We start from the raw sequence: 22901 nt of genomic DNA, 5'->3' as shown, positions 1-22901 counted from the left end.
TTCCCACATCCCTCAGCTTCACAAAAGAAGAAGAACCCAGAATTCACAAAACCCCAGAATTATTAGGGTTTTGGGCTGGTCTTTTTTAGTTTGATTGGATTATGACAATTCCAGCTGGGTTGGAATAGTTGTAATCTGTTGGAACCACTTGCCAAAGCCAGTTCCAGAGCTGCCAACTTGTTGGGAAGAATCAAGATGACAAGAGTGATGCCAGAAGTGAGTGCCATGGGATCCACACATGGGAACAATATTGCCAGAACCTCAGCAGGCTGACAGCAACCTTCCAGGAGTGTTTTGGGCTTCCTGCAAGGTTTTATTTTGTGTTTTGTGTTTTCTACAAGGTCAGGCAGAAAGGAAAAAAAAAAATTCTGCCCCCTGAACACACTGAGGAAAGGGACACTATTCCCATGCTGCTCTCCATTATTTATCCCCACCTCTCTCTGCTCAGCTTTTTATGTCTTTATTTCTCCTACAGCACTCCCCACATCCACTGGGTGATTCCAGGTAATCCAAACATCTTCAATGGTCTTGGTTGCTTTTTCTTAATCCAGAAATTCCAGTAAAAACCAACTTGAGCAGCCACTTGCATGTGCATATGAAGACCCAGCTCTTCCCTCAAAGAGGCTGTAAAAGTTTTTAACTTTAAAGTGCTGCTGGCAGAAGAGCAGCCAGCAGAATCCAACCTGGCCTAACCACAGCTGGCTCCCCAGGGATGTCCTGCATCTGTGGTTAGAGACAAGCTGCTTTCCTCACCTTCATGCCCTGCCCTCATCTAGATCAGCACATGGATCCTGTCAGTCAGCCCAGCTCAGTCTGGCTGCCTTTAAAAAGCTACAAAAAGGGACAGTTCAGTCTTCTTCTTGTGTCAGATTATTTGTTTGAGGAGACCTTCCATGTCTCCAAAAGGGTTGTTTCCATCCTTTTTCCAGTGTCATAGAACTTGAAAGCACCTTAACAACACAGAGTTTTAGCAGTGTTATTTACTGAGTATTAATAAATTAGCAGGAACCTGGTAATAATAATTTCACAGGTTTCTCCCATGTGATTGAATGGAGTCAGATTTTTCAGTAAGGGTTTGGACAAACTCACCTCTGGCAAGCAGAACTCAGGCACAGAGTCTACAAACACATGACCAGAACACTCCTTCAGCTCCTGCAAAAAACCACACCAACAGAGGAGACACAAAAATGCAACACAGTGTTATCCAAGGCAACACATTTTGGATTTTCCAGATACTTTCTTTATCACAGGTAATTTCCAGCCCATTACTCCAGGACATTTATTCCCCTTCTAGACATGATTTGGTGCAGGCAGATCTGCTGAAATTGCTTTCATGGCAGATGAGGCTGCTTGGTACCTGAAGGGATCAAATCCCCCTTGGGAAGGACAGACAGAGCACTCTGGGAGGTGAAGAAAGAGCCCTTGTAATGACCAGGAAGGGAAGTTTGGAGTTGGTTCCAAATAACATCCAACCTCTTCTGTCTTACTAGAACCTAAATACAATTTATAAAACCTATCTCAGAGTATTTGATGGCACAATTTTTGGGGATCTAATTTCCACATGGCACATTTTGTTAAACTCTAGCCCCTATTTTCTTCCTCTTTTTTAAGGCTGACATCAAAAACTTTTGTCACATGAGAAGTCACATTCTTCAGGGTGGAACAAAAACATTCTCAACTCTACTCATAGCACAACTCACAGGCTCCCTACCACCCACCCTGCCTTCTCTCCTGTCCCACAGCAAGTGGGCTCAGCCAGCTACAGAGTGACAGAATTAAAGACTGAATCCAATTCTTAATAATTACAGTGCACCTGCCAACTAATAACGAATGAGCAATTACATCTAGTGGCAGAAGTCTCCTAACCTCATCTCAAGGGAGTTCAAATGATTAAAAGTAGATCACAGCACATTTCAATGCCTCTCCAGGACTGAAGTTTTAAAACTGAGTGCTGTAACAGGAATGTCCACCCCACATGATAAAACACCCCCCTTTGACTCCTTCCCTTGGCTTTTTCCAGCATGGGTCAAAGAATTTACCATTCCAGGCACTTACAGTGGTCAAGGTGAAGTTAAGAGAGCTGCCTTTGAATTTTTAACATGATTTCCATGGCCATTGTCTGAGTTTGGAGGTTTTTCCTGAGCACACACTGCAGCAGCAGCATCCCAGAAATTTAAATATATTCCAAATAAAACTAGAGTGACAATCTGTCCATTCTTTGGAGCCCAGAGCTCTGACACCAAAGCTGGGGTTCAGGAGACACAAATTCCAGGGAATTCAAACTGAGCAACTCCATTTCTGCCCCTGAGTCTCTGCAGCCCTGCAACTGCCAGTTAGCAAGTGCTCTGAATAGAGCTGTTACTATTTTACCAACAGAAATGCTGCCTGCACAGTTTCTTTTGTCTCCAATGAGAAGAAAAATCGGGTCTTTAATCTATGATCTTCAGCTCCCTTGTCTGGAAAAATCAGATCAATCCATTTTGTCCACCTCAAAGTCCCCTACAAAAGCAACTATTATCACTGTTTGCTTTAATGTTCCCATAGTCAGAGAACAGTCTATTAAGCATTTTCTCCACTGGTACCTATTGCTGCCCACATTTGAAATGTATCTGCCTATTTTACTAACATCTGACATATTTTTTGTGCTCATTGTTCCCTTATGGCAGATCAAGCTGCCCGCTGCAGTGCCAAGTTTTGGTTGAAGCCTCAGATAAATTCTGCCTCCAAAACTGATGCAATGAAAAGAAGGGGGGGAAAAAAGAGCAATTCTGTGTCTCTCATGTTGCTGAGGAAGTTCTGTGTCTTAGAATCAGGAGGCTGGAGATAATATCCTCCCTGCTATGTCCAGCAGCAGAACACATGTTGATTTCAGAGGCCAAAGCCATGCTTTTCCTCTCTGAGAGACCTCCCATAGGCAAACCATTGCCTTTCCCATAGTTCTGCCTGAAAAAAGTATGAAACCAACCTCATTTATAGGCATGCTCTGAAGCCTCAGTGTCAGAAAAGTGAGACTGTGGAATAAAAGGCACTCTAAGAAGGCGAAGCACTATTATTTATGGAGCTTCATGAAATACAAAAATATTCACACTGACGACTTCTGCATTTTAAGCAGATTTTTTTATAATCTAGGCTACCTCTGAAGCCTGAGAGTTGCCATTAGCATTTTGTTTCAAAACGTTCTCTGCTCTGCAAGGACATCCTGGCTGCTGGAGGTACACAGAGAAACCTTTGGGATGAGTCAGCTCCTGCAGCACCAGCTCTCAACCTGTCAGGTGGCTTTCTGCATGGCAAGAAAATTCCAAGCATCACTCCTGTACCTTGTCCAGAAACATGCTTCCATCTTTCAAAACCCAGCCAGGAAGTTTGGACAGCCTGGGGCTGTGGAAAGAAAGAAAGAAAAATTATTTCAATATGAACTGAATTATTATCAGCGGCTAAGCACAGTCCTTCTACTTGGTGTCATACAGGCAGAGAACACCATTCCTGTCTCAGGGAAGTAACAGGCCCAATAAAACAGACAGACAGTTTCACTGTGGTTAAGTGTTCACCAAAATGACTTTTACAAATCATGATTATGACACTTATAAGTAAAAATAAATCAGAGGACAAGGCACACAGGGAGTTTTTAGTCATTTATGGTGAGGATTTTTAAAAGGCTCAGTGCTGCTGAGTTCCCTGTGGTGAAAGTGGAAGAATAAACACAAGTTAGGGCAGCAACAAACTCTGTGCTCGAAACAACACAAAAGCACCATAAAACTGTTCTGGGACAGAGGACAACAGACAAATATTCCCATCAGCAGTGGCAGGGAAAGACTGATGCTCTGGACTGAGTCATTTATAGACACAGGTTGGGATTTTATATCCACATAAACCATGGTTTTGTGCCTGGGTGCCACCCTGAAGACCCACACCAACAGCTGCACAGGACACAGGGGCAAGGAGGCTTTGCTGAGCCCCTTTTTTCATTGTTTCAAATGCTAACAAAGGAATTTAAAGGTAGACATTGTAATTCTGAGTTTACAGCAGTAATGGCTGCAGCATTTCTTGCTACCATAACTGAGAGACTTATTTCTATTTCACAGTGACATCTGATTTTTGTATGAGCCTACAACTTAGCTCTAAACACACTCTCTGCCCAGACTGAAGTTCATTTACACAAATAAAAACAACTCTTGAGTAAACAAGAGAATTGAACCCACCTGAAACCAAACCCTGCAGCAACTTCAGATTGGGACACAGAACCCGGTTGCAATGCACTTTGCAAGTGCTGTGCACTAAGCTCTGCAGACAGGCATGTTTATATCCTAAAAGCACTTTCAAATTCAACATCTTGAAAATAGGAAGTGATTCAAGGGCTCGAAGGAATGCTGTGTTCAGACTAACAGCAATATAAAAGAACAAATTCTGACACCCCAGTAAGTCACAAGGAAGGCAAAAGGGGAAATCCATGAGTCAAGGAATGAAGACAGAAGGTAAGAGGTGAGAGCAGAAGGATCTGTCATGGAGGAGCTGTGCCAGAAGGGCAATTCCCTTCTGAGGATAAAGAGCAAGGCTGAAGAAGTCTGATGGCAGAAAAGATGAAGTGACTAAATGTGCTGCCCAGTGGATTGTTCAAAAGCACAACTGAGGAGCAGTAATTGGGAGACTGGGGGGGCTGAGTACAATTGGTGCAGTGAGTCTAAAAGAGTTATGGAAAAAGCAAGAACAAACCACTCTGATATGCAACAATTCTGTGGAAGGGCCACCTGGAGGGCTGCAGTCCAATGTCCCAACACCAGCACAAGGTCAGGTCAGGGCCTTGTGCCTTGCAAATCCCTGGGTCCATCTGTGCTTTCAGCAGCACAAGGCAGAGCAGAATAAACTTCACTTTTTTGTCCTACTCCCCATAATTTAACCTAGCAAAAGTTTCCTTTATTCATGATGGAAGAGCACTAAACTTGTACTAAACTGGCATCCACTAAGGAGTGAAGAGTCAGGGGAGGCAAAATGAGCAGGTGTGTCTTGTGTGTGGCTGAAAGCAGAACAAGCAACACAGGACAGAAAGGACTCTTTACCTTGGAGCCAAGAAGCAACACAGCTCCTCCTGCCATCGTTGTGACATTGTAATAGAGTGATTGATTAATCCAAACTAGCTGGAACTGTCCCATAAATAATGTGAGCAAGTGTGTCATGGCTAGACAGGGAAGGTTAAGAGCTTCCCACATGTTCATTTTACCGTTTTGCATTTGACTTTGGTGCAGGGGAGAAAACTCCAGTTGACAAACCTCCTTTGAAGTACAGGAGCACAAAAAGCTGGGCAGCTGCAGGTGCTCAGCACGTGCTCCATGGGCTGGTGAGAACAGGGAATGCCATTTCCAGGGCAAGGGGGAATTAAATGCCTTTGCACTGGCATTTCTTTGAGGAGCAAAGAACTCTGAAAAATGCCCAGTCCTTTTAATGCCACAAACACTGCAGCACTTTCCTCTCTTATAGATTAGAGCACAGGCTCTCAAAATATTTGCTCAAGGAGGGTCCCATGCCAGGTAGGACACAGGAGTGAGCTGTGTAGCAAAGATCCTCTGTAATATCACACATTTGAGCAGATCACATACTGAGATTTGCAGAATCCAAGGGGTTCATGGATCCTGCTGGAATCTCTGGCTAAAGACAGCAGACAGAAGCACGGCTGCTCTCAGGTTAAGGTCTCACTCATCCATCTCCAATCAGCACATCTGGTTCTGAGAGGATGCAGCTGGACAGGACACCAGATCTGTGTTCAAACCCCTCAGTCCTTCCTGTCACCTTACCTGCATCTGATGACAATGTCAGCTCTCTGTCCCCCATGTTATGTTGGTAACACACATTTGAATTTCTGAGGTGTTTGGACATCATGGTAATGGACTCCTAATCTCAAATGGTACAACTATGAGTACTACAGAGATAAGGACTTTGCAGGGGCAGCCACATTCCCCCTCACATTTCTGACTTATTTCCACAGCTCTCTGCAGGACACCTGGTTTGCAGAGGAGATCAATTACCTGCCCAAGTCCATGTGCTCAGGCCAATCCTTGCTCTGAGGGGTGTTCAGTCACCTCACCGACAAGATTGATTGGATTTAAATCCAAATGTTTGCTCTGATTCCACTGGGCCATCAGGGGTCAAACCTGACATCCTCTCTTATTGAGTTTGAGTCATTTTAGTGCCGACATTCTGGAGGGGCTTGGGGAATTCCAGGTTGTGACCTGCAATTTGGCTGTTCATTCCCAGGGTCTGCTATCAGCACACAAAGCTGCCACATCCCAGGGGAAAGCTGATTCCTGCTGCTTTAAAGAACCTCTTAAGCCTTTGTTCAATCACCTCATTTTGCTACTTCCTCTCTCAATTTCCTTTTTTTTTTTGGGGGGGGTGGGGTGGGAGAAAGCAAATGCAAGGCAATTCTGTTTGTACCTGGATTTCCCAAATTTTCAAAATTTATTACTGCACCAGTTGGTGCAGTCAGCAGCTACACCATGGAATGGGACAAAAATTGGCTTTCACACTGATCCCTCTGAGGGCATCTGTTGCCTCTCTACAGCAGATCCTGAACTCCAGGTTCTTGCAGAACAATGCCCACATTGTCTATTCCTTTCCTCTGCTTTCCAAAAAATAACAAATCATAGGAAGTGCTGGACAAAGTGCTTGAACCTCACTAGGTGACTTAGGAAACTCCCTTTTCCAATTGTATTTTCCCCCTCTCAATCAAGCCTTCCCTGAACCCAGAATGTTCCTCACTTATTTCCTTGTGGATCAAAGTTACCAAATGGCTTTTGAGAAAACTCCTACTCCTCCCCATCACTGAGAGTGACTCATTCCCACCTTTCCAACTGCTAGTTTTTGTCATTTATTCCATTTACACAAAACATGCCAACCTAACTTACTACCCAAATTAGTCTAAAAACCTGGGGAAACACAACTTTGCAGCAGGGCATAGAAAGGAGATCTCAGGATTCTGTTCTAGACTCTTATTTTTCTTTCTCTGCTGTTCCAATCCCATGCCCAGCTGCACTGCCCTTTTATTTATTTAACTTTAAAAAGGCAACAATTATGCCATGCAGGCAACTAACAAGGGCTGCTAAGTGCTATTTTTCTTTGCATTAGTCTGTGCTCTGAAGAACAGCCTGAGAAGGTGGTGGTTAAACAGGACTTGCTGGGCTCCATCTCAGCTCCCCATTTATCTCATCTTGCATGAAGAAGCCAGAAAGATGACAGATATGTGACCTCACTTGTGCTGAGCAGTTGCAGCAATACTTTACTGAAGCTTAGAATAAATTATCCAGAAAAACCAATCAATAAATCCATAAAATGTCTTCCGTCCACCGAGCCAAAGGACGTTATTTTGATAAAGAGAATTTTTAAGTGAACAAAGTCTATTTATGATATCAGATGATGCTGTTCATTTGTACCCATCCCCTCCTTCCTTCCAATACACCATTTCAGGCACAGCACCCCAACAGCAACCCAAGAAGACGCAGACTAAGTGCTGACAGGCCACAGAACTCACCTCTGGACCAGAGGCAGGGGGAGGAAGTTGAGGGTGGACGTCATATCCAGCCCACAGTCCAGCATGATGGTGGTGGATTTGAACTTGAGCACGTTGCATGGCAAGGTGGGATGTCCTGACAGGCAGTACTGGAAGAAGAATGAGGAGGAGTCACTCAGAACCATTCAGAACATGACCCTTTCCTGCGTGCTGGGCACTGGTGAAGCCACACCTTGAATCCTGTGTCAGCTCTGGGCCCCTCACTGCAAGGACATTGAGGGGCTGGAGCGTGTCCAGGGAAGGGAACAGAGCTGGGGAAGGGGCTGGAGCACCAGGAGGGGCTGAGGGAGCTGGGAAGGGGCTCAGCCTGGAGAAAAGGAGGCTCAGGGGAACCTTGTGGCTCTGCACAACTCCTGACAGGAGGGGACAGCCAGGGGGGTCAGGCTCTGCTCCCAGGGAACAGGGACAGGAGGAGAGGGAACAGCATCAAATTGTGCCAGGGCAGGTTCAGGTTGGACATCAGGAGGAATTTCTTCATGGAAAGGGGGGACAGGCAGTGGGAGGGGCTGCCCAGAGAGGTTTGGAGTCCCCATCCCTGGAGGTGTCCAAGGAATGACTGGAGGTGGCACTCAGTGACAAGGTGGGGTCAGTCACAGCTTGGACTCGATCGTGGAGGTCTTTTCCCCCCCTTGTTTTTAAACACAGTTCCTTACACACCAAAATAAAACATGATTTCCCATCAATCTGTGTCCCTCAGCTCTGTGTGTTCACTGAGATTTCCCCATGTCAGGGTATTAAGGAGCAGATTTTCTTCAGACAGTTTTTCTGATCCCAAGGGTTGAGTGCAAAAGCTTTTTCTCTGGTTTGGGACACATGCAGAATATTTGTTTTTTCTTGCAATCACCTATTTTCCCCAAAACCCAGGAAATCAACTTCTTTCAAACTCAGTCCTCCTAGCCAAACTAGAAAATTTGAAAACGACTCGAGGTGGACAGGGAGGCAGAGAAGCCCTGCAGGAACAGATTTTTATTTCGGTAAGAAAACCAGCCCCAACACCCCCTGCACAGGGGCAGCAGCTGTGGGGCGAGTTCTCACCTGCTCTTTGTCTCGCTAAACACAAACAGGAAGCGGGAGCGACTGCGCAGCCCCACCTGAATGGAAGCGTTTGTGTATCCAAATCCCAAAGGCTTTGCAGGCTTAATGAGGCGGCGAGCAGGTGATGCAGGGGGCACCTGAGCATCACTGAGATGCAGCCACCTCCTGTCCGCAGTGACAAACATTTCACCAGGCGCGGGAGCTTCGAGGGACAGCACAACACAAAGGTCGGGTTTAAAACGTGGGATTAGAGACAAAGGTCCGAGCAGAGCGCGGCCACCCCTGCGGGAAGGGAATTTTGCGTCTCCGCTCTCCCCAGTGTGGGATCTGGCAGCGCAGCCACGCTCAGGTGCTCAAATTGGAGCTTTTAAATTCCAGTTTTTGTCAATGGAGATGAAAAATCTCACTTGTTTGGCCGCGCACTGCACTAAAAACAGACTCGGTCTTTTTCTAAGTCATTTATCCCTTAAGCTTGTGTTCTATACTTCCCTCTACCAAGTGGAAAAAAAGGGAGATGAATAATTTCATTTTCTACCTCTGCCCACAATAATGTTAACACAGGACTGCAACTGTCTGGATTAACAGCCCTCAAGAAATCTATTTACATACATTCCTCAAAAACCTGCTTTAAACTGTATTTAAATAGTAAACCCGACTAAGCCTCAAATATTAAATTTAAAATATCACAGAGAGTTTTGTTTTAAATTCACAAAGCCTTAATTATTAAGGGGTTACAGCACATTTTGTCTTTCTTTTAGTAAAGTTTAAAAAAATATGTGAAGTCAAGCTGGTGAAGGAGTGAGGAATTCACTTGGTTTATTCACAAATGTAACACTCTCACGTGAAATTAAGTTCTCACCAGACCAGAACTTTGACAAATGAAGCTGTAAATTGAAGTAAATAGAAAGAAATGAAGGGAAAAATAAGTTCTATTTTTGTGGCTTTAAAACTACTGGTAATTAAAAAAGGCAATGAAATATCACCACTTTTATCAGTAAAATATTTTCTTGCCTTTTTCTGTAATCATGAGTGGTATCACACCCCTGACATCTATGACCTAACTGGAAAATCTTCCTTTTTTCCTTCTTTAAAAGCAGCTAAAATCATCTCTCTCTGTGGCTGTCACGTTGAGGTAAATGGATTGCTGGGAGTCAATGGATTCTTTCTACTGGATTCAAACAAAGTGACAGAAAAATAAAAAAGAACAATCTGTATTTTCTATCCAGCTGTTGGCACAGGTGACATTGCTGGGCCTGCACCTCTGTTAGAATTTTGGGTTAGGAATGCAGGAATAGAAGTGTTTGCACTATGTGTGTCCCTACACTTTATAAATGTGATCATTTCCACACAGTTTATTCTTGTTACTGTTTAAAACAGATCCAGAGCTTTCACTCATGTTCCTGGCTGGACTAAAATGAAGTTTTTTATTCCAAGATTTGCTTGCTTCCAGCTTAATTCCCTTATGGCTAAAGGCTGGTGCAGCCAACACACAGAGGTGCCTCATCTCCTAACTCCAAAAGTCACATAAAAAATAACACAAAACACACAAAAGGGATAAATATGCTCAGCCCACAGCTCTCCTGGCAGGATTTGCAAACTGGATGGAAGTTTGGCAGTGGGGCACAAGCTGAGGGGTTCATTCCAGATGCTCAGGGCCTGGGAGAGGCAGGTTCCCCACATTCCATGGAGGGCAGGGAGATGGTGGCTCAGACTTGCAGCTCCAAACCATTCAGAGTTGTGCAGGTTAAAGGCAGAGCTTGGAATTCCAAGGGAAGCCAACAAATCCTGCAGTGCATTCCTCCAGTATTAGTATCACATGCCAGCTTAAAGTCTGGGGGGAAGTGAGCACTGAGGCTTGCCTGAGTCCAAGCACATCTGAGTTTGTGGGAGTCTGAGGTTTTCACTGGGTTCTGAAGCAGACCTGGAGTCAGAATTTCAGAGTGGTTTGGGTTGGAAGGGACCTTGAAGCTCATCTTATCCCAACCCCTCTGCCATGGACAGGGAACATTCCATTAGTCCCTCACCTCAACCCCGTTCTTCCAAATTCAACCCAAATCTGTGAGAAAAGAGAATAAAAAGCATCTGACCCCTCTCCTTACAACCCCAAATTCAGACACATCTCCAGAGAAATATAAGGTGAAGAATCTCATAATTCTTAGTACCTGAATTTAAAAACAGGACAGTTTGTATTTCCCTTCTCTCTGTCCCTAACTCTAAACATTAAAAGAGCTCTGCATTTCCACTGGGGTCTTTATTTAAAGATTTTCCAGTTTGCTTTTCCCCACTGAATTCTATCAGCCTCTAAAATCACACCCAGAAGTATTTGACTTAGCAGTGTTGTCCCACTGGAAATATTCATCCCTGCACAGATCCTTATCACAAAGGTAAGATTAAACAGAATCAAGCTCCTTGATCACCTGCCTCTTAATTGTACACACTTCCATAAAGAGTAGTTTTCTAAGTGTTAAAACTGCACAATTATTTCTATGAAGCTTTGTTATAACGCACTGCTCAGTCTCAAAACCAAGAGACAATCTTAAATTGAATAATGGTGTCACTTCAGATTAAATAAATCAAATATTATGCTCAGGTGTGTTGAAAACTGCTTGGGTTTTCACCTCCAGACCAAGAACTGTAGCACATTGTGGGAAACTGAAATTTGACCTGGAAAACAAAGCAGCTCCTGAATCCAGGGTCTCCAGGAAAGTGAAACAGCTCAAGAGAGGAGACCAATATCATGGGTCATGTACTTTCTGACAGAAGACTGTAATATCAGAACAAAACGCCCTGACAGAAGCAAGGTTGGCAAAGCTGTTCCAGGCTGGTTTTTTTTTCGTTGTTACCATCTCCCTGCATTATCACACTACAGATAGGAAACGTCTTTATCACAAACCACGGGCATTTATTCACGTTCCTTGCAGTCCAGCAGAAGCCACACGTGCAGGGGAACAGCTCCACGCCAGACTCACGTTAAAGGCTAGGAAGCTGAGAAACATTTTCTCCTCTTCCTCCTCCAGAATTCTACTAAGATTTGATCCCATCCAACACCTCAAACCCGGGTCAGGGCCGACCCCCGCCTTCCCCCACACCTCAGGGCCGACCCCTCAGCCCCTCCCCGCCCCACTATCACCCCCTTATCCCTCAGACACCCCCTTATCGCTCAGCCCACCCCCCAACTCCCTCAGCATCTCCTGCCCCCTCTTTTCCCCCAGGCCCCCCTCCAGCGCCTCAGTTTGCCCTCACACCCGGCGAGGCTGAGACTGCGCAGCCCGGAGGCGACCCCGGGAGTGCTCCCGCCGCCGGGGGAAGGCCGAGCCCCCTCCCCGCCCTCATGGCCGCCCGCCCCGGGCACTCACCAGCTTCATCGTGTCCCCCGGTTCTATTTACCGGGACAATCCTGCCCCCCTTCCTGCCCGCCCCGCCGCGCCCCGGGGCATCATGGGCGTTGTAGTCCCGCCTCCCCTCCGCCCTAGATAACGTCATGGCCGCCCGACGCGTGCCGGGAGCTGTAGTCCGCCCCGAGCGCAGCCCCGCCGCCCCATTGGCGCTCCGCGCGCCAGCGGCACGCTGGGAGTTGTAGTCCCGGCGCCGTGGGTCTTCCCGTCACCCTGGGGAGGGGGGAACTACAAGTCCCAGGGTCTCACAGCTGCAGCAGGTGGGGGCTCGGATGTTGATATCAACATGGCGCTTGTCAGACAGACAAAGACAGTCGGTCTGGTGTGATTGAGCCAAAAAAAAAAAGCCCCCAAAAAAAGAGAGGGAGCGGGCGAGGAGGAGGGAGCGGCAGGAGGAGCGCCGGGCGGGGAGGGGGCTGTGTCCTCGGGGGGCGTGGGGGGGCTGAGGGATTTCCTCCCCCCTATTGTTCTCGTCCCTCCGCGCCCCCCGTTAATCTCCCCTCAATCTGGGGCGGGGGCGGGAGGGGGGACCCCCCCAGTCCCGCCGGTCCATGGTGAGGCGGAGGCGCCGGCAGCACCCAGAGGTGAGTGTCGAGGGGGGATACGGGGGGGGGAGCGGCGGCGGCGGCGGCGAGGGGAGGGGGCGGGCGGGTGGGTGGGCTGGAGGGAGGGAGGGCAGCGGGAAGGGGTCCCCCCTCCGCCAGCACCGCCGGGAGTCGCTCCGAGCCGGAGAGCGGGATGTGCGTGAGGGGGGCAGCCGGGGGCGGGCAAGGGTGGGCAGGGGCAGCCCCTCAGCACGGGCGGCAGAGTTGGAGCCGCGGCTTTGGGGGGCTCCGCGGGTGCCCCGGATCGGGGGAGGAGGAGGAAGAGGAGGAAGCTGTCCCCGGGAAGCTGCAGCGGGAGGGCTGGGCACCTTTGGGGTTCGCTGTTCCTGCCATTTGTGTATTTATTCTGATTCCTCCCATCTCCCGGGTGTGGGGCACGGAGTGGCGGCCGCGGAGCCCCCTCAGCCTGGGTGGGTGCTGCGGTTTGGGGTGTTCGGGTGTTGCTCGCCGCGGAGTTTTGGGGTGGGCTGATGGGAACCCCGGCGCTCCCTGTCCCGGGGACCCCCGGGCACGGCGGGGGAAGTAGGGAGGCTGCGACCTGAGGGGATGGAGCCGGGCACGGAGCCCCCTCGCTCTGCCGGGGAGCTCTATCCTGTGCGAGGGCTCTGGGGGCTCCTTTTCGGGAGCTTTGTGCCGCTGAAGGTCGGGGAACGGGGCTCAGGGTGCCCCGAACCCCTCCGGCTCTCAGATCTCTCTGGCACCTCCCGGGGCTTCGGGAGGTTTTCGGGGAGGGCACAGGCGTGAAAGCCCCGAAGGGTGTCGGTGTGCTGGAGAGTTTAACGTGGGAACGGGTGGGGGAGGAGGAGGACCCGGAGGGAAGTCATTCCCAAAATGTGCGAGGAGAACTTGGGTGGGGTGTCAGACGCCTGTTTGTTTTGTACTTCTTGGGAAGAGGTGGGTGAATGCTTTCGTGTCCCGTGTCCGGGATGGGTTTGGGTCAGAGCGGTTTGACCGCAGGAGCGGTCGGGGGAAGCGGCAGGACGTTCTGCTGGAGTGTTTGCCTCAGCTTCGGGCTTAAAACAAAACAAGATGCGAGTGTGTTTAGGTGCAGAATACACATCCGAGCCAGACCCCGCCGAGTTCCTCGACCTCAGTTTTGTCTGATGGGTTCTTTCCTTTCTTTCTTTTTTTTTTTTTTTTTTTTTTTTTCCTTTTTTTTTTTTCTTTTTTTTTTTCTTTTTTTTTCCCCTAGTTGGTGGAGTGTCTCTTGGTATGTTTGCAGAGCACTTCTTCGGAAGCATTTTGTTCTTTGCGATAGGTCTGGAAAAGGCTCGGTTGGACGTGCTGTTTTTTCCCCAGTTCTTTCGTGTTAGGGACAAAAAAAAAAAAAAAATTGCTGTTTTGGGGGGTGGGGAAGGAAGAAGGAAGAGGAAATGAAGGTTTAAGCATGTTCGTGGAGTCGGGTCTGTCTCAGTTTGTTCAGGTAACACTGGGAGCGTGATTCGGTGGCTTTTAAGTACAAAACGTTTATGAACAAAAAACTGGGGAGATTTAAACTTTGTAGGGAGGAAAGCGTTAAAGTGATGGCTAGGGAACGCGGATCTGGGAGACGCTACCTACATCTCCCTGCTTCAAACTAGTGGGGATGGAGGGAAGGAAAAAAAAAGAAAACGCTGGGGAAAAATATCCCTACAATTTGCATGAGTGATGCCATGTAAAATACCGGAGCGAGGAATTGTGCTCTGCAGAGGCTTTGTGGGCTGGCGAAAGCCTGAAGTGCCTGCTCGGGTCCCGTGATATGACTCGCTCATTTCTGCAGGGCTCATCAGGTACAGGCTCTGCTTCCTTCCTGGGATGGTGCAGCTGGCATTTGATTTCCTCCATGGATGGGAGAGGAGGAGTCCTGTGCAGTTTTTTTCCCCGAGATGATTGCATTTTCTTTGGCCTTGCTGTACCCTGCCTCATTAGTAGGAACTGCATCTATACTTATTTACCATTATACCGTGTCCCTTGGGAAGCGGGGTGTAGTTTGGAGTAGGTATATATGGATTTATCACTCCTAACTTTTTTTTTTTCCTCCCATCGTGCCATCAACAGCAGAGAACAAACTTAATTTATTTCTGTGTTTTACATCTCCCTTTTTACCATTTCTCTTCCAAATTGCTAAGAAAACATCTCTGAGATGGAGAGAGGGGAGAAGGAAGAAAGGGATGGAAAATGTTGTCTGTGCAGGGATGCATTTGTTATCTGCATGTGTGGGGAAGGGCAGGGTTTGTTTCTGCACGTGAAAACTGGGATTTGGGAATGTTCTTTTTCCCTTATGTGAAGATTATTCTTTAGCCCTGCGACGGCCACAACTTTTTCTGTCTGGTTGACAGAATCACCCGAGGAGCCTGGGCAGGAGGCTGGGAACAAGGAACTTGTGTTTCACTCAGTGCTGCCTGTTCTTCCTCCCCTCGTTCCCTTAGCACCAGCACAAGCACCAGAACAGGCATCAGCATTTTTCCTCCTGTGTCATCCCACTGTTCCGAGCAGGTCTAGACGACATTGTGGTATGCAGGCTGCCAGCTGGGTTACAGGAATGCTACCCTAGGTGAAACGGCAGGATTTTTAAGGAGGGGTAAGGAAATCTGGGAGAAAATCCTGTGTGAATGAGGCCTGGTTTTCTCTAGAACTGCTTCACTGAGCGGTGTCAAGCAACTCCTTGGGTTTATTGACCTTTCTGGGCAACGTGTCTCTCTCTAGCATTGTGATTTTGATAATTCCATAAAATCTGTGGCTGCTGTCAGCTGTAGGGAGCTCATTTTTAAGGCAGTTTCAGTGTGGGTCTTAGTGGTCCCTTACAAAGGGGTATTAAAAGTTGATAGCTGTGCAGTGTTTTGAAAACTAAATTATTATAAAGTGTTTACTTCATAGTGATAATCCATAGGTTCGTGGGAGTGTTTGGTGTGTTTTTTCATTGCTGTCTGGATTTGGGAAAAGAGTGGGGCTCTAACATTCATTTTTAATACCAATCTACTTTTTAATAAAATGCTTTTTTGTTAAGCATGACTGTCAAAAACTGTTCTGTTGTTAACTTTTGGGACTGCTCTTTTTGTGTTGTGTGTCAGTGGGGCAGGGGTGAAATTTGGGTCTTTGGGTGGAGAATTGGGAGTTTCAATGAAACTGAACCATGAGAAAGGAAGAAGCTGTGCTGTTCCTTATACCAAGGGATCTGGGAAGGTGTTTGGTTGTATATGTTAAAAACAAATGAACTTTTAGGAAACAACAGCACATTTTAATCTAAGGAAAGCAACCTGTACTTCACAGTGATTTCTGTGCAGAGCTTTTAAGGACATTACAGAATGACAGGCTACAGTATTGGCATTCGTAGCAAATCTTTTTCATCTGCAAAGTTTTAGATTTTGAAATCAAAATACTGCCAGTTTAAGAATCTTATTGCAAAAAACGAGATGCCTTTGTTCCTCCTATCGATAACTTCATGCAGCTTTGATTCTAAAGTCCCTGAAGTTTATTTCATGTTATGCTGATTTTAACAGAGCGGGGTTGGATTCAGCATACGTGTCCTCATGGGATTGGGCTTTAATTATACCTATGCTGATAATATGATCTTGTGGGTTATCAATGCAGTGGGACCGATACTGTGATTACAGCAGGATTTTTAGGACATAGTGAGGAGAATTTGAATTTTTTTTTTTTTGAGGAGGGGGGTCAGTGTAACTCGTAACCCTAAAGCTGGTTTTATTTGTAAGATCAGTAATACACTGTATTTTAGCATTCCTATATTGACTAAAACTCCCTTCTGACTCCTGTTAAATTAGGATGGGTGGGTAGCAAAGTGTACCAAGAGTTTGTATCTGAGCACTCAGTCATGCAAACGGGGTGTGTGGTAGCTGTGAATGCAGTTCCCAGGGTTAATGCTAAAGATAAGTGTTTTGACAAATGCTTTTAATTTGGGGAACAATACAAGCAAGAATGACAGGATATGAAAAGAAAATGCTATTTTCTGTCTCGCAGGTGGCAAACAAAGGTGTAGAGGATCAGCTTGCCCAGGTTCCTACAGGGAGTCTGCAGCAGAACTCGCAATCAGTCTGTGATCTCAAGGGTTTGTCAGGGCTTTAATCAGTTTTTCTTCCTCCCCTCATTAATTGGCTAGCTTTGACATTTTGAAAATAACATCTAGAGATTATTTCTCTTTTCTCCAGTTTCAAACTTTATCGCCTCAAGTTTTTTTTTTGGTTTTTTTGTTTGTTTTTTTTTTCATTTTCTGTCAAGCCTTGAAAACACAAGGTTGGAAAACTTGATCTGAGCAGCACCTCCCTGACATATGATACTATCTCCAAACAGCCCCTGACAAGTGAACCCTCTCATTGAAATCATGTGAGGAATTTTATTACTCAACTCTGAAGATCTTCTGGGGGAAAGGAGGTTGCAAACTATTAACTCTGTGGTCTTCATTGCAAGTTGGCAGATAAAATGCTCTTACGTATTTGAGGCTGTCATGTGGTCCCCAGCCAGAAGTAGAGAATCAGCTTTGTAGTCGCTGACCAACCGAAAATTTCATCTTGTCACTGTGAGAAACACATTTATTTTTGTGTTGTGCCTGCAGATTTCAAGCGAATGTATCCCTTTCTTTAAACATGCTCCTGATTTTACCCTTCCCCTCTTAACTGGGCGCTTACACAGCGTTATCCTGTGCTCATATGAGCACGTGGAGAAGCTTTTATCCTTGATAACCTTACAAAGGCTCTTGGGTTTGGGCAGCTCCTGTGCTTTGCTGTTGCACTGGGGTTCAGCAGAGGTTTGTTGTTGCCTGCCTGTGTGACACCGCCGAGCTCAGGGCTCGTGCCACAGTCCCAGAGCCACTGCTGTAACAATGACAGCGTTGTAAAGCCTGACCTAATCAGGGCTCATCGATTTATGGCCGGAGCAGCGTGGCTCCAGTGGCTCCCACTCAGCTGAGCCACTGCCCTCCTTTGCTGCTCCATGTCAAAGCAATACTTTGTGCCTCTTTGTAAATCTCTAGAAGTGCTTGACAGAAGTATTGGTGTTCTACAAATGGAGAAACTGAGGCACGAGGGCCGAGTGACTCAGGTAAGGTCACGGTCTGAGGCAGCAGCACTTCAACACAGGTGTCTCCTCCCCATCTGTGGCCCTTTGCATCTGAGATATATTGATATACAGGAAAATTATAAGGAATTTATTTGCTGGTCATCTGCTGTGGTCATTAGGAATATCTAAGTCCAGAGATGATTTTTTTGTGATGATGGGAGGATATCCCACTGACTTCTGTGGCTCGACACTTCTCATCCTTACTCAGTTATTTTTCTTGCTTTTAAATCCATTGTATTCCACCTTCCATCAGGCGAAAAGCAAACTTTCTCACAAGACTCTGAGGGATTCCCTTCTTTCTTGTAGTGCTTTTCTTCTGCTTCATTTAATAGGATTTTTTTGGTGTTGGACTTCTGATGTATGTGAGGAATGCACAGGCGTGTCTGTTACTTGTTTTACTTCAGCCCCATGTTAATACAGACAGCAGCAGGTTGAACAATTGCTGTTTTAATGTGCTTTATTAAGAATTAAAAGAAATAATCTATAACTGGTTGTTCTCCCTGTCTGTGTGGAGGTTTCCCTTTCCCAGTTCTAAATCAAAGCTGCAGGCAGAGTCTGAACTTAAAGTCTGCTCTTAAAACAGGGAACTGCTGTAGTGCTCCTGACAGAGTGAGCTCTGCTTTATCTTCCTGTGCAGCCAGCCAGGAGCTGGGGAAGGTCAGTTCACTTTTTCCTACAGAATTCCACTCTGAATGTTCACTTCATCATCTCATCTTGGTTTCAGTGCAATTACCAGCCTGAAACTCATTACCAAGCAGAGCCCTTCCAGCAGGTTGTACATGAATATACCTAAATCACTTCTGTAACAGGGCTTGACAAAGATCCCTCTTGGCGTGTGTGTCCATGGAGTGCTGGCAGGTGGTGCTTCCAATCTTCATTTGCCCAATGGGTGGAGTGTTGCTTCCAGGGAAGAGTTTCCTCCAGCCTGAGGAAACAAATTTTGACACCTACCTCATGCACAGAGGTGGCATTTTTTTTGTTCTCCATATGTATAAGTTGCATTTTTAAGCTTTATTAAATATACATGAATCCTATTTGCTGCTGTGGTGGTAGATGGGATTTCAATGTCGGGTTGAGGAAGGAATTTACAAGCCAGGCATAAAAATTCTATTAATTATGTTTGGCTCTGCCCCCAGTTGAATCTTGCTTGTCCTGAGTTCCTGGTATCAGTCTTCTCCCCACTTCTGAACTTAATATTTAAGAAGCCTTTTTTTCTTTTCTTTTTGCTTCCTCAGAATTTCTGAGCTCAGCAGCAGGATAACTACCCCTGAAACAATAGTGCAGGCCACTCTTTCAGTGGCCTTGTGAACAGCCAGTTTTGTTCTTCTGATAAGGCCTTGCCCTATCAATTGGGAAGTGCAGCATATAGTCATTTCCTGCATTTCGAGCTGCCCGTTCCTTCTGAGCTCTGAGGCAAGCCCTGAATCTGCTTTTTGTTCTTGCTGTGCCTCTGTCCCACTGATGGCAGCAGAAAGCAGTTAGTTAGTTAGTTCATCAAACACAAGCGCCGTTCCTGCTTGGATGTTTATTCTGACCTTTACTTTGGACAGTTTCTCTGCCATGGTCAGATTCTCTGATTACAATGTCTGCTTTCACCAGAAATCTCTTTGTGATTTAACTGGCAGGATTTGGGGCTTTGAGCAACTGGGTGTGCAGCAGCTCTGACATGGAAGTGGTGCTCGAGTCTTAGGAAGTTCTTCTGACAGTGAAATTTCCTTTCTAGGCTCTACCATAGGTTGTATTTTATGACCCAAGGAAAACTTTTTGACTTGCCCCTGTTCCAGTGTGGAATATGGAAATAATCCTTTCAGGGCTGTTGAGATGCTTTTATATTTAATAAGTATGTGGAGATTCTTGGCTGGCTATTAATGGGTGCTGCTGCTCTTGGGAGTACAAGGATGTCAGAGCTGTAGTTACCCAGAATGAGAACTGGTTGTGTAAGCTAATACTGATTTTTCATGGCCCAGGTGGGAGGAGCAAGTAGCTGATCAGAGTTTGCCCAACTAAATTGCATTACCTGTGGTTTCCAGACATCATAGCTGGTCATTCCCTGTTTGTATTTCATGGGAGCTCTGTCTGCTTGCTGGAGTGGTGCTGTTTAGTGATAAGTCTGAAAAAGAGGGAACTTGCTGAACTTGAAACTTATCCCTCCCTCTTTAATTTCCTGGTCCACAGAAGTTGAGTGATGTTAACATATTGGAGATTCATAAAATTTAAGGCGAGAACAGATAATTAAATTGCCTTCCCTGATATGTTTTATATGCTTTGTATCACAGGCCTTTAAATTTTAATCATTTACTCTGAAACTGAGACCAGTAAATGATGTTTGGCTAAAAACAATTTGAAAGCTTTCCAGCCCTGAGTGTCCATCACTGGTAATTTCAGGCTCATCACTTCTCTTGGTAGTTATAAGAGGCTGATTCCTAATTTGAATTAGTCTAAGTTGTGCCGCTGGTTCTTGTTAGGATTTTCCTGACAAGATTAGAGCCCTTTAGTATCCAGGACTTTCTTGCCATGAAGGTACTTACACTCTGTAATCAAGTTACTTGATAGATAAGGAAACAGAGTTGAGCTTTTAAGTCTGTCTCACTCTGAGGCATTTTCTCCAGCACTCAGATCATCCGGTGATTCTTCATGCTCTCCGTTTATTTTTAACGTTGTGGAGACCAAAAAAGGTGCCTGCTCCAGCCTGTGCCTGATCCAGACCAAATTCTGAGGTGCCTTTTGCCCTTTTTGCTGCACAGCCACTGAAAGGGTTCCCAAGAGCCCCTTTTGCATAGGGAAATCCTGTTCATGAGCCTCTCTGCCTGAGCACTGACATTCTTTACTCAAGTAAAGTCTGCCATTTAGTAGTTACAGTCTGCATTTTTTAGATTATAAATTAGCCTTTGTATTCTGATGGGTTTGGCTTTCCTGAGCTAACTTAAGGCAGGTTTTCAGCCTCCTTTCTCCTGCTGTCCTTTCTTCCTCATAATGTCCTGTTGTGCTACAGTCCTGGTGTCACTCACAGATTTTTATCTGCAGTGATAAAAATGTTGAACTGCATCAGACCTTAAATTTAGTGACAAAAAAAAAAATTAGCATGATGCAATGCCAGGAAGTAGATGAAGAAGTGTCTGACTGACAGCTCTCGGATATGAAGCAGCCAGTGTGGGTTTCCACCAGCACCAGAGCACGCTCTGTGCGTGCACTTGACTGTGCTCAACTGCATTTGTAATCTCAAAAGAACAAAGTTAGTCCTTTATCAAGACATTTGCCATTAAAACGTGCTGACTGGCACTACCGGTGTCCTTGTGCTGGTAATTCTTTACTGGGAAAACACAGATTTGTCTTTTCCTGTTCTCTGCCTGGATGGATACCCCAGCTCACAGCTTTGCTCCATCCCCTGCTGAGCGCTGGTGAAATAGAAACATCCACCTGGCCTGGGGTGAAAGGCCTCTTTGGTGCATGGGTTTGAGGCTGATTTAAATGTTTCCCTGCTGATGGATTTGCTGGGAATCATCTTTCATTGCTCGTGGATTAGAAGGTGTTTCGTGTGACAAAGACATGTTGCCCCAGTCTACAGAAAGCTGCTCCCAGTGGTTTTTCCTTCCACTAGAATGCTACTTTCATTACTGGTACTGTTTGTTTTTTAAGATACCTTGAGTCTTGCACTTTTGTTGTTAAGAGAAACATCCCAAGGCCTTTTTTCCCCTGGATGTCCTCAAGCGTAAAATGACAGCGTTTTTGGGGTGGTTGTGGTGCATCTGCTGCCAGATCCTGTGGAATTGTGGAAGTGATGAGCTTCCCACCTTTAAAGGCAGCTACTTCTGAAGACACTCGTGAATTACCCTTCAGTTCATGGGCATTATTCTCATAAATACTGGTGTCACTCCTCTGTCACACTCAAGGAAATTCTGATTTATTCATAGCACTGTGCCTTCTTGCTTTTTGTTAAAAATGCAGCTGCCTTTGCTTGCTGGCTGTTCCCTTGAATTTCCCTTTTCCTGTCCCAAACTGATTTAGCTTTTACTCCCTCGGTGTTGCAGCTGTAATCAGCAGTGCACAGGAATGTTGTCTTCTGCAGGAGAGGCAATATTTTTACCATTGCTTTTTAGCAACGGATCCTGGATAGTGTGGAATCTTAAAACCAAACCTCATTTAAATACCACTAACAGGAAGCAGTAAAATGTGTGGTGTTTTAGGTTGGTTTTGTTGTTTTTGTTTTTTTTTTTTTCCAAGTTGGGTGTTTTTAAGGATTTGCTCCCTGAGAAAAATCTCTGTTTTGAAACCTGCAAAATCCAGGCAGATAAATTGCAGCGAGGTCGGGCCAGTATCTGAAGTTTGGGGTGTCTGCTTCCCTTCTGGCTATCAAGTGGGAAGCTGGCCATGGTGATAGGCTTTGAGGAAAGATTGGGAAGAGAGAATAAAGGGGAGAGAGCACTGAGACACAGGATCTTGGAGGCTGGGGTGGAAGCTGTGAGAGATCTTGGCCATTTGTGCTCCTGCACTCTGAGGTGTGGAAGTGGAAGTGATGAGGACCCAAAGCCGTGGAGTTCTGGTGGATGTGGACATTTCATGTCATGGCAGCCTCTGAGCTGAGCCAGCAGCTCTCCTGCCTCCTGGTTAAATCAGGATCTGATCTTCCTGTTCCTCTGCTGTCTTCTTGCAGGAGTTGTTTATTGACTGAAATTGTTTCCATATGGCTGCAGTGTAGAGTCTGATTACATTAAATGTGGTGCTTTCCTGTGGCATTGCAGGGCTATGGAAAGATCATCCCTCCCTCTCTCCCCTTCCAACCTCCTCTTCCTCCATAAAACCTTGGGCTTGGAACATGGAACTTGTTCAGGTATTATCTTCATTCCCCTCTGAGGTTGTAAAACAGAAAACTGGGATCCAGATCTTTTTTGGGTTGTATTTGATTGCTTAGGTGGGTTACCTTGGTGTATAAATGACTCATAAAATTGTTAAAATGAAGATTAAAGTGGCAGCAATGCTGGGACTGGGCCTCCAGGGTGTTAAACACTGAGCAAGCAGGAGAGAGTCTCTGCTTCCAGAGAGGTTTGGGACAGTCCATTTGGATTGTATTTGTTGACAGTAATGATCAATTTAAATGCTGCTCCAGAAAGGTGTTAAAATTCCTGTACTGGGATGCTGGGAGGCAGATTCCCTGCTTATCTGGAGCCTGGAGGCTGTGTCCAGTTAGTGGGAAACAGATCTGTTTAATGGCAAATGGATGCATCTGTATCTTTGATAAGAATAAAAGCTGATTGCTGG

General features: G+C 46.0%; 2 protein-coding genes across 11 annotated transcripts in view; one reads left to right on the top strand and one right to left on the bottom strand.

Annotated features, from left to right (window-relative positions):
• Positions 1 to 12032, bottom strand: part of INTS9 (integrator complex subunit 9) — a 61629-nt gene extending 49597 nt beyond the window's left edge. The window contains exons 1-4 of the mRNA XM_063153197.1: positions 11950 to 12032; positions 7520 to 7647; positions 3318 to 3378; positions 1090 to 1152 (exon numbers count right to left, since the gene is read on the bottom strand). Of these exons, the coding sequence (XP_063009267.1) occupies positions 1090 to 1152; positions 3318 to 3378; positions 7520 to 7647; positions 11950 to 11958 (261 nt within the window). The 5' untranslated portion in view covers positions 11959 to 12032. The remainder of the gene's footprint in view (positions 1 to 1089; positions 1153 to 3317; positions 3379 to 7519; positions 7648 to 11949) is intronic.
• A 415-nt stretch (positions 12033 to 12447) lies between these two features.
• The window catches only part of HMBOX1 (homeobox containing 1), a 125321-nt gene continuing 114867 nt past the window's right edge, over positions 12448 to 22901 (top strand). For 6 of the 10 annotated variants that reach the window (XM_063153193.1, XM_063153196.1, XM_063153191.1 and 3 more), the window contains exon 1: positions 12449 to 12572. The gene's annotated coding sequence lies outside the window, so the exon portion shown is untranslated. Of the gene's footprint in view, positions 12573 to 12672; positions 12729 to 13940; positions 14017 to 22901 lie in introns of those variants that run through there. The other 4 variants (XM_063153189.1, XM_063153190.1, XM_063153187.1 and 1 more) reach the window with 4 other exon arrangements.

Source organism: Melospiza melodia, chromosome 3 (assembly GCF_035770615.1).
Source record: "Melospiza melodia melodia isolate bMelMel2 chromosome 3, bMelMel2.pri, whole genome shotgun sequence".
NCBI classification, from domain to species: Eukaryota; Metazoa; Chordata; class Aves; order Passeriformes; family Passerellidae; genus Melospiza; species Melospiza melodia.
Note: the sequence above shows the minus strand (reverse complement) of the source record. Positions and strands in the feature narration are given on the sequence as shown.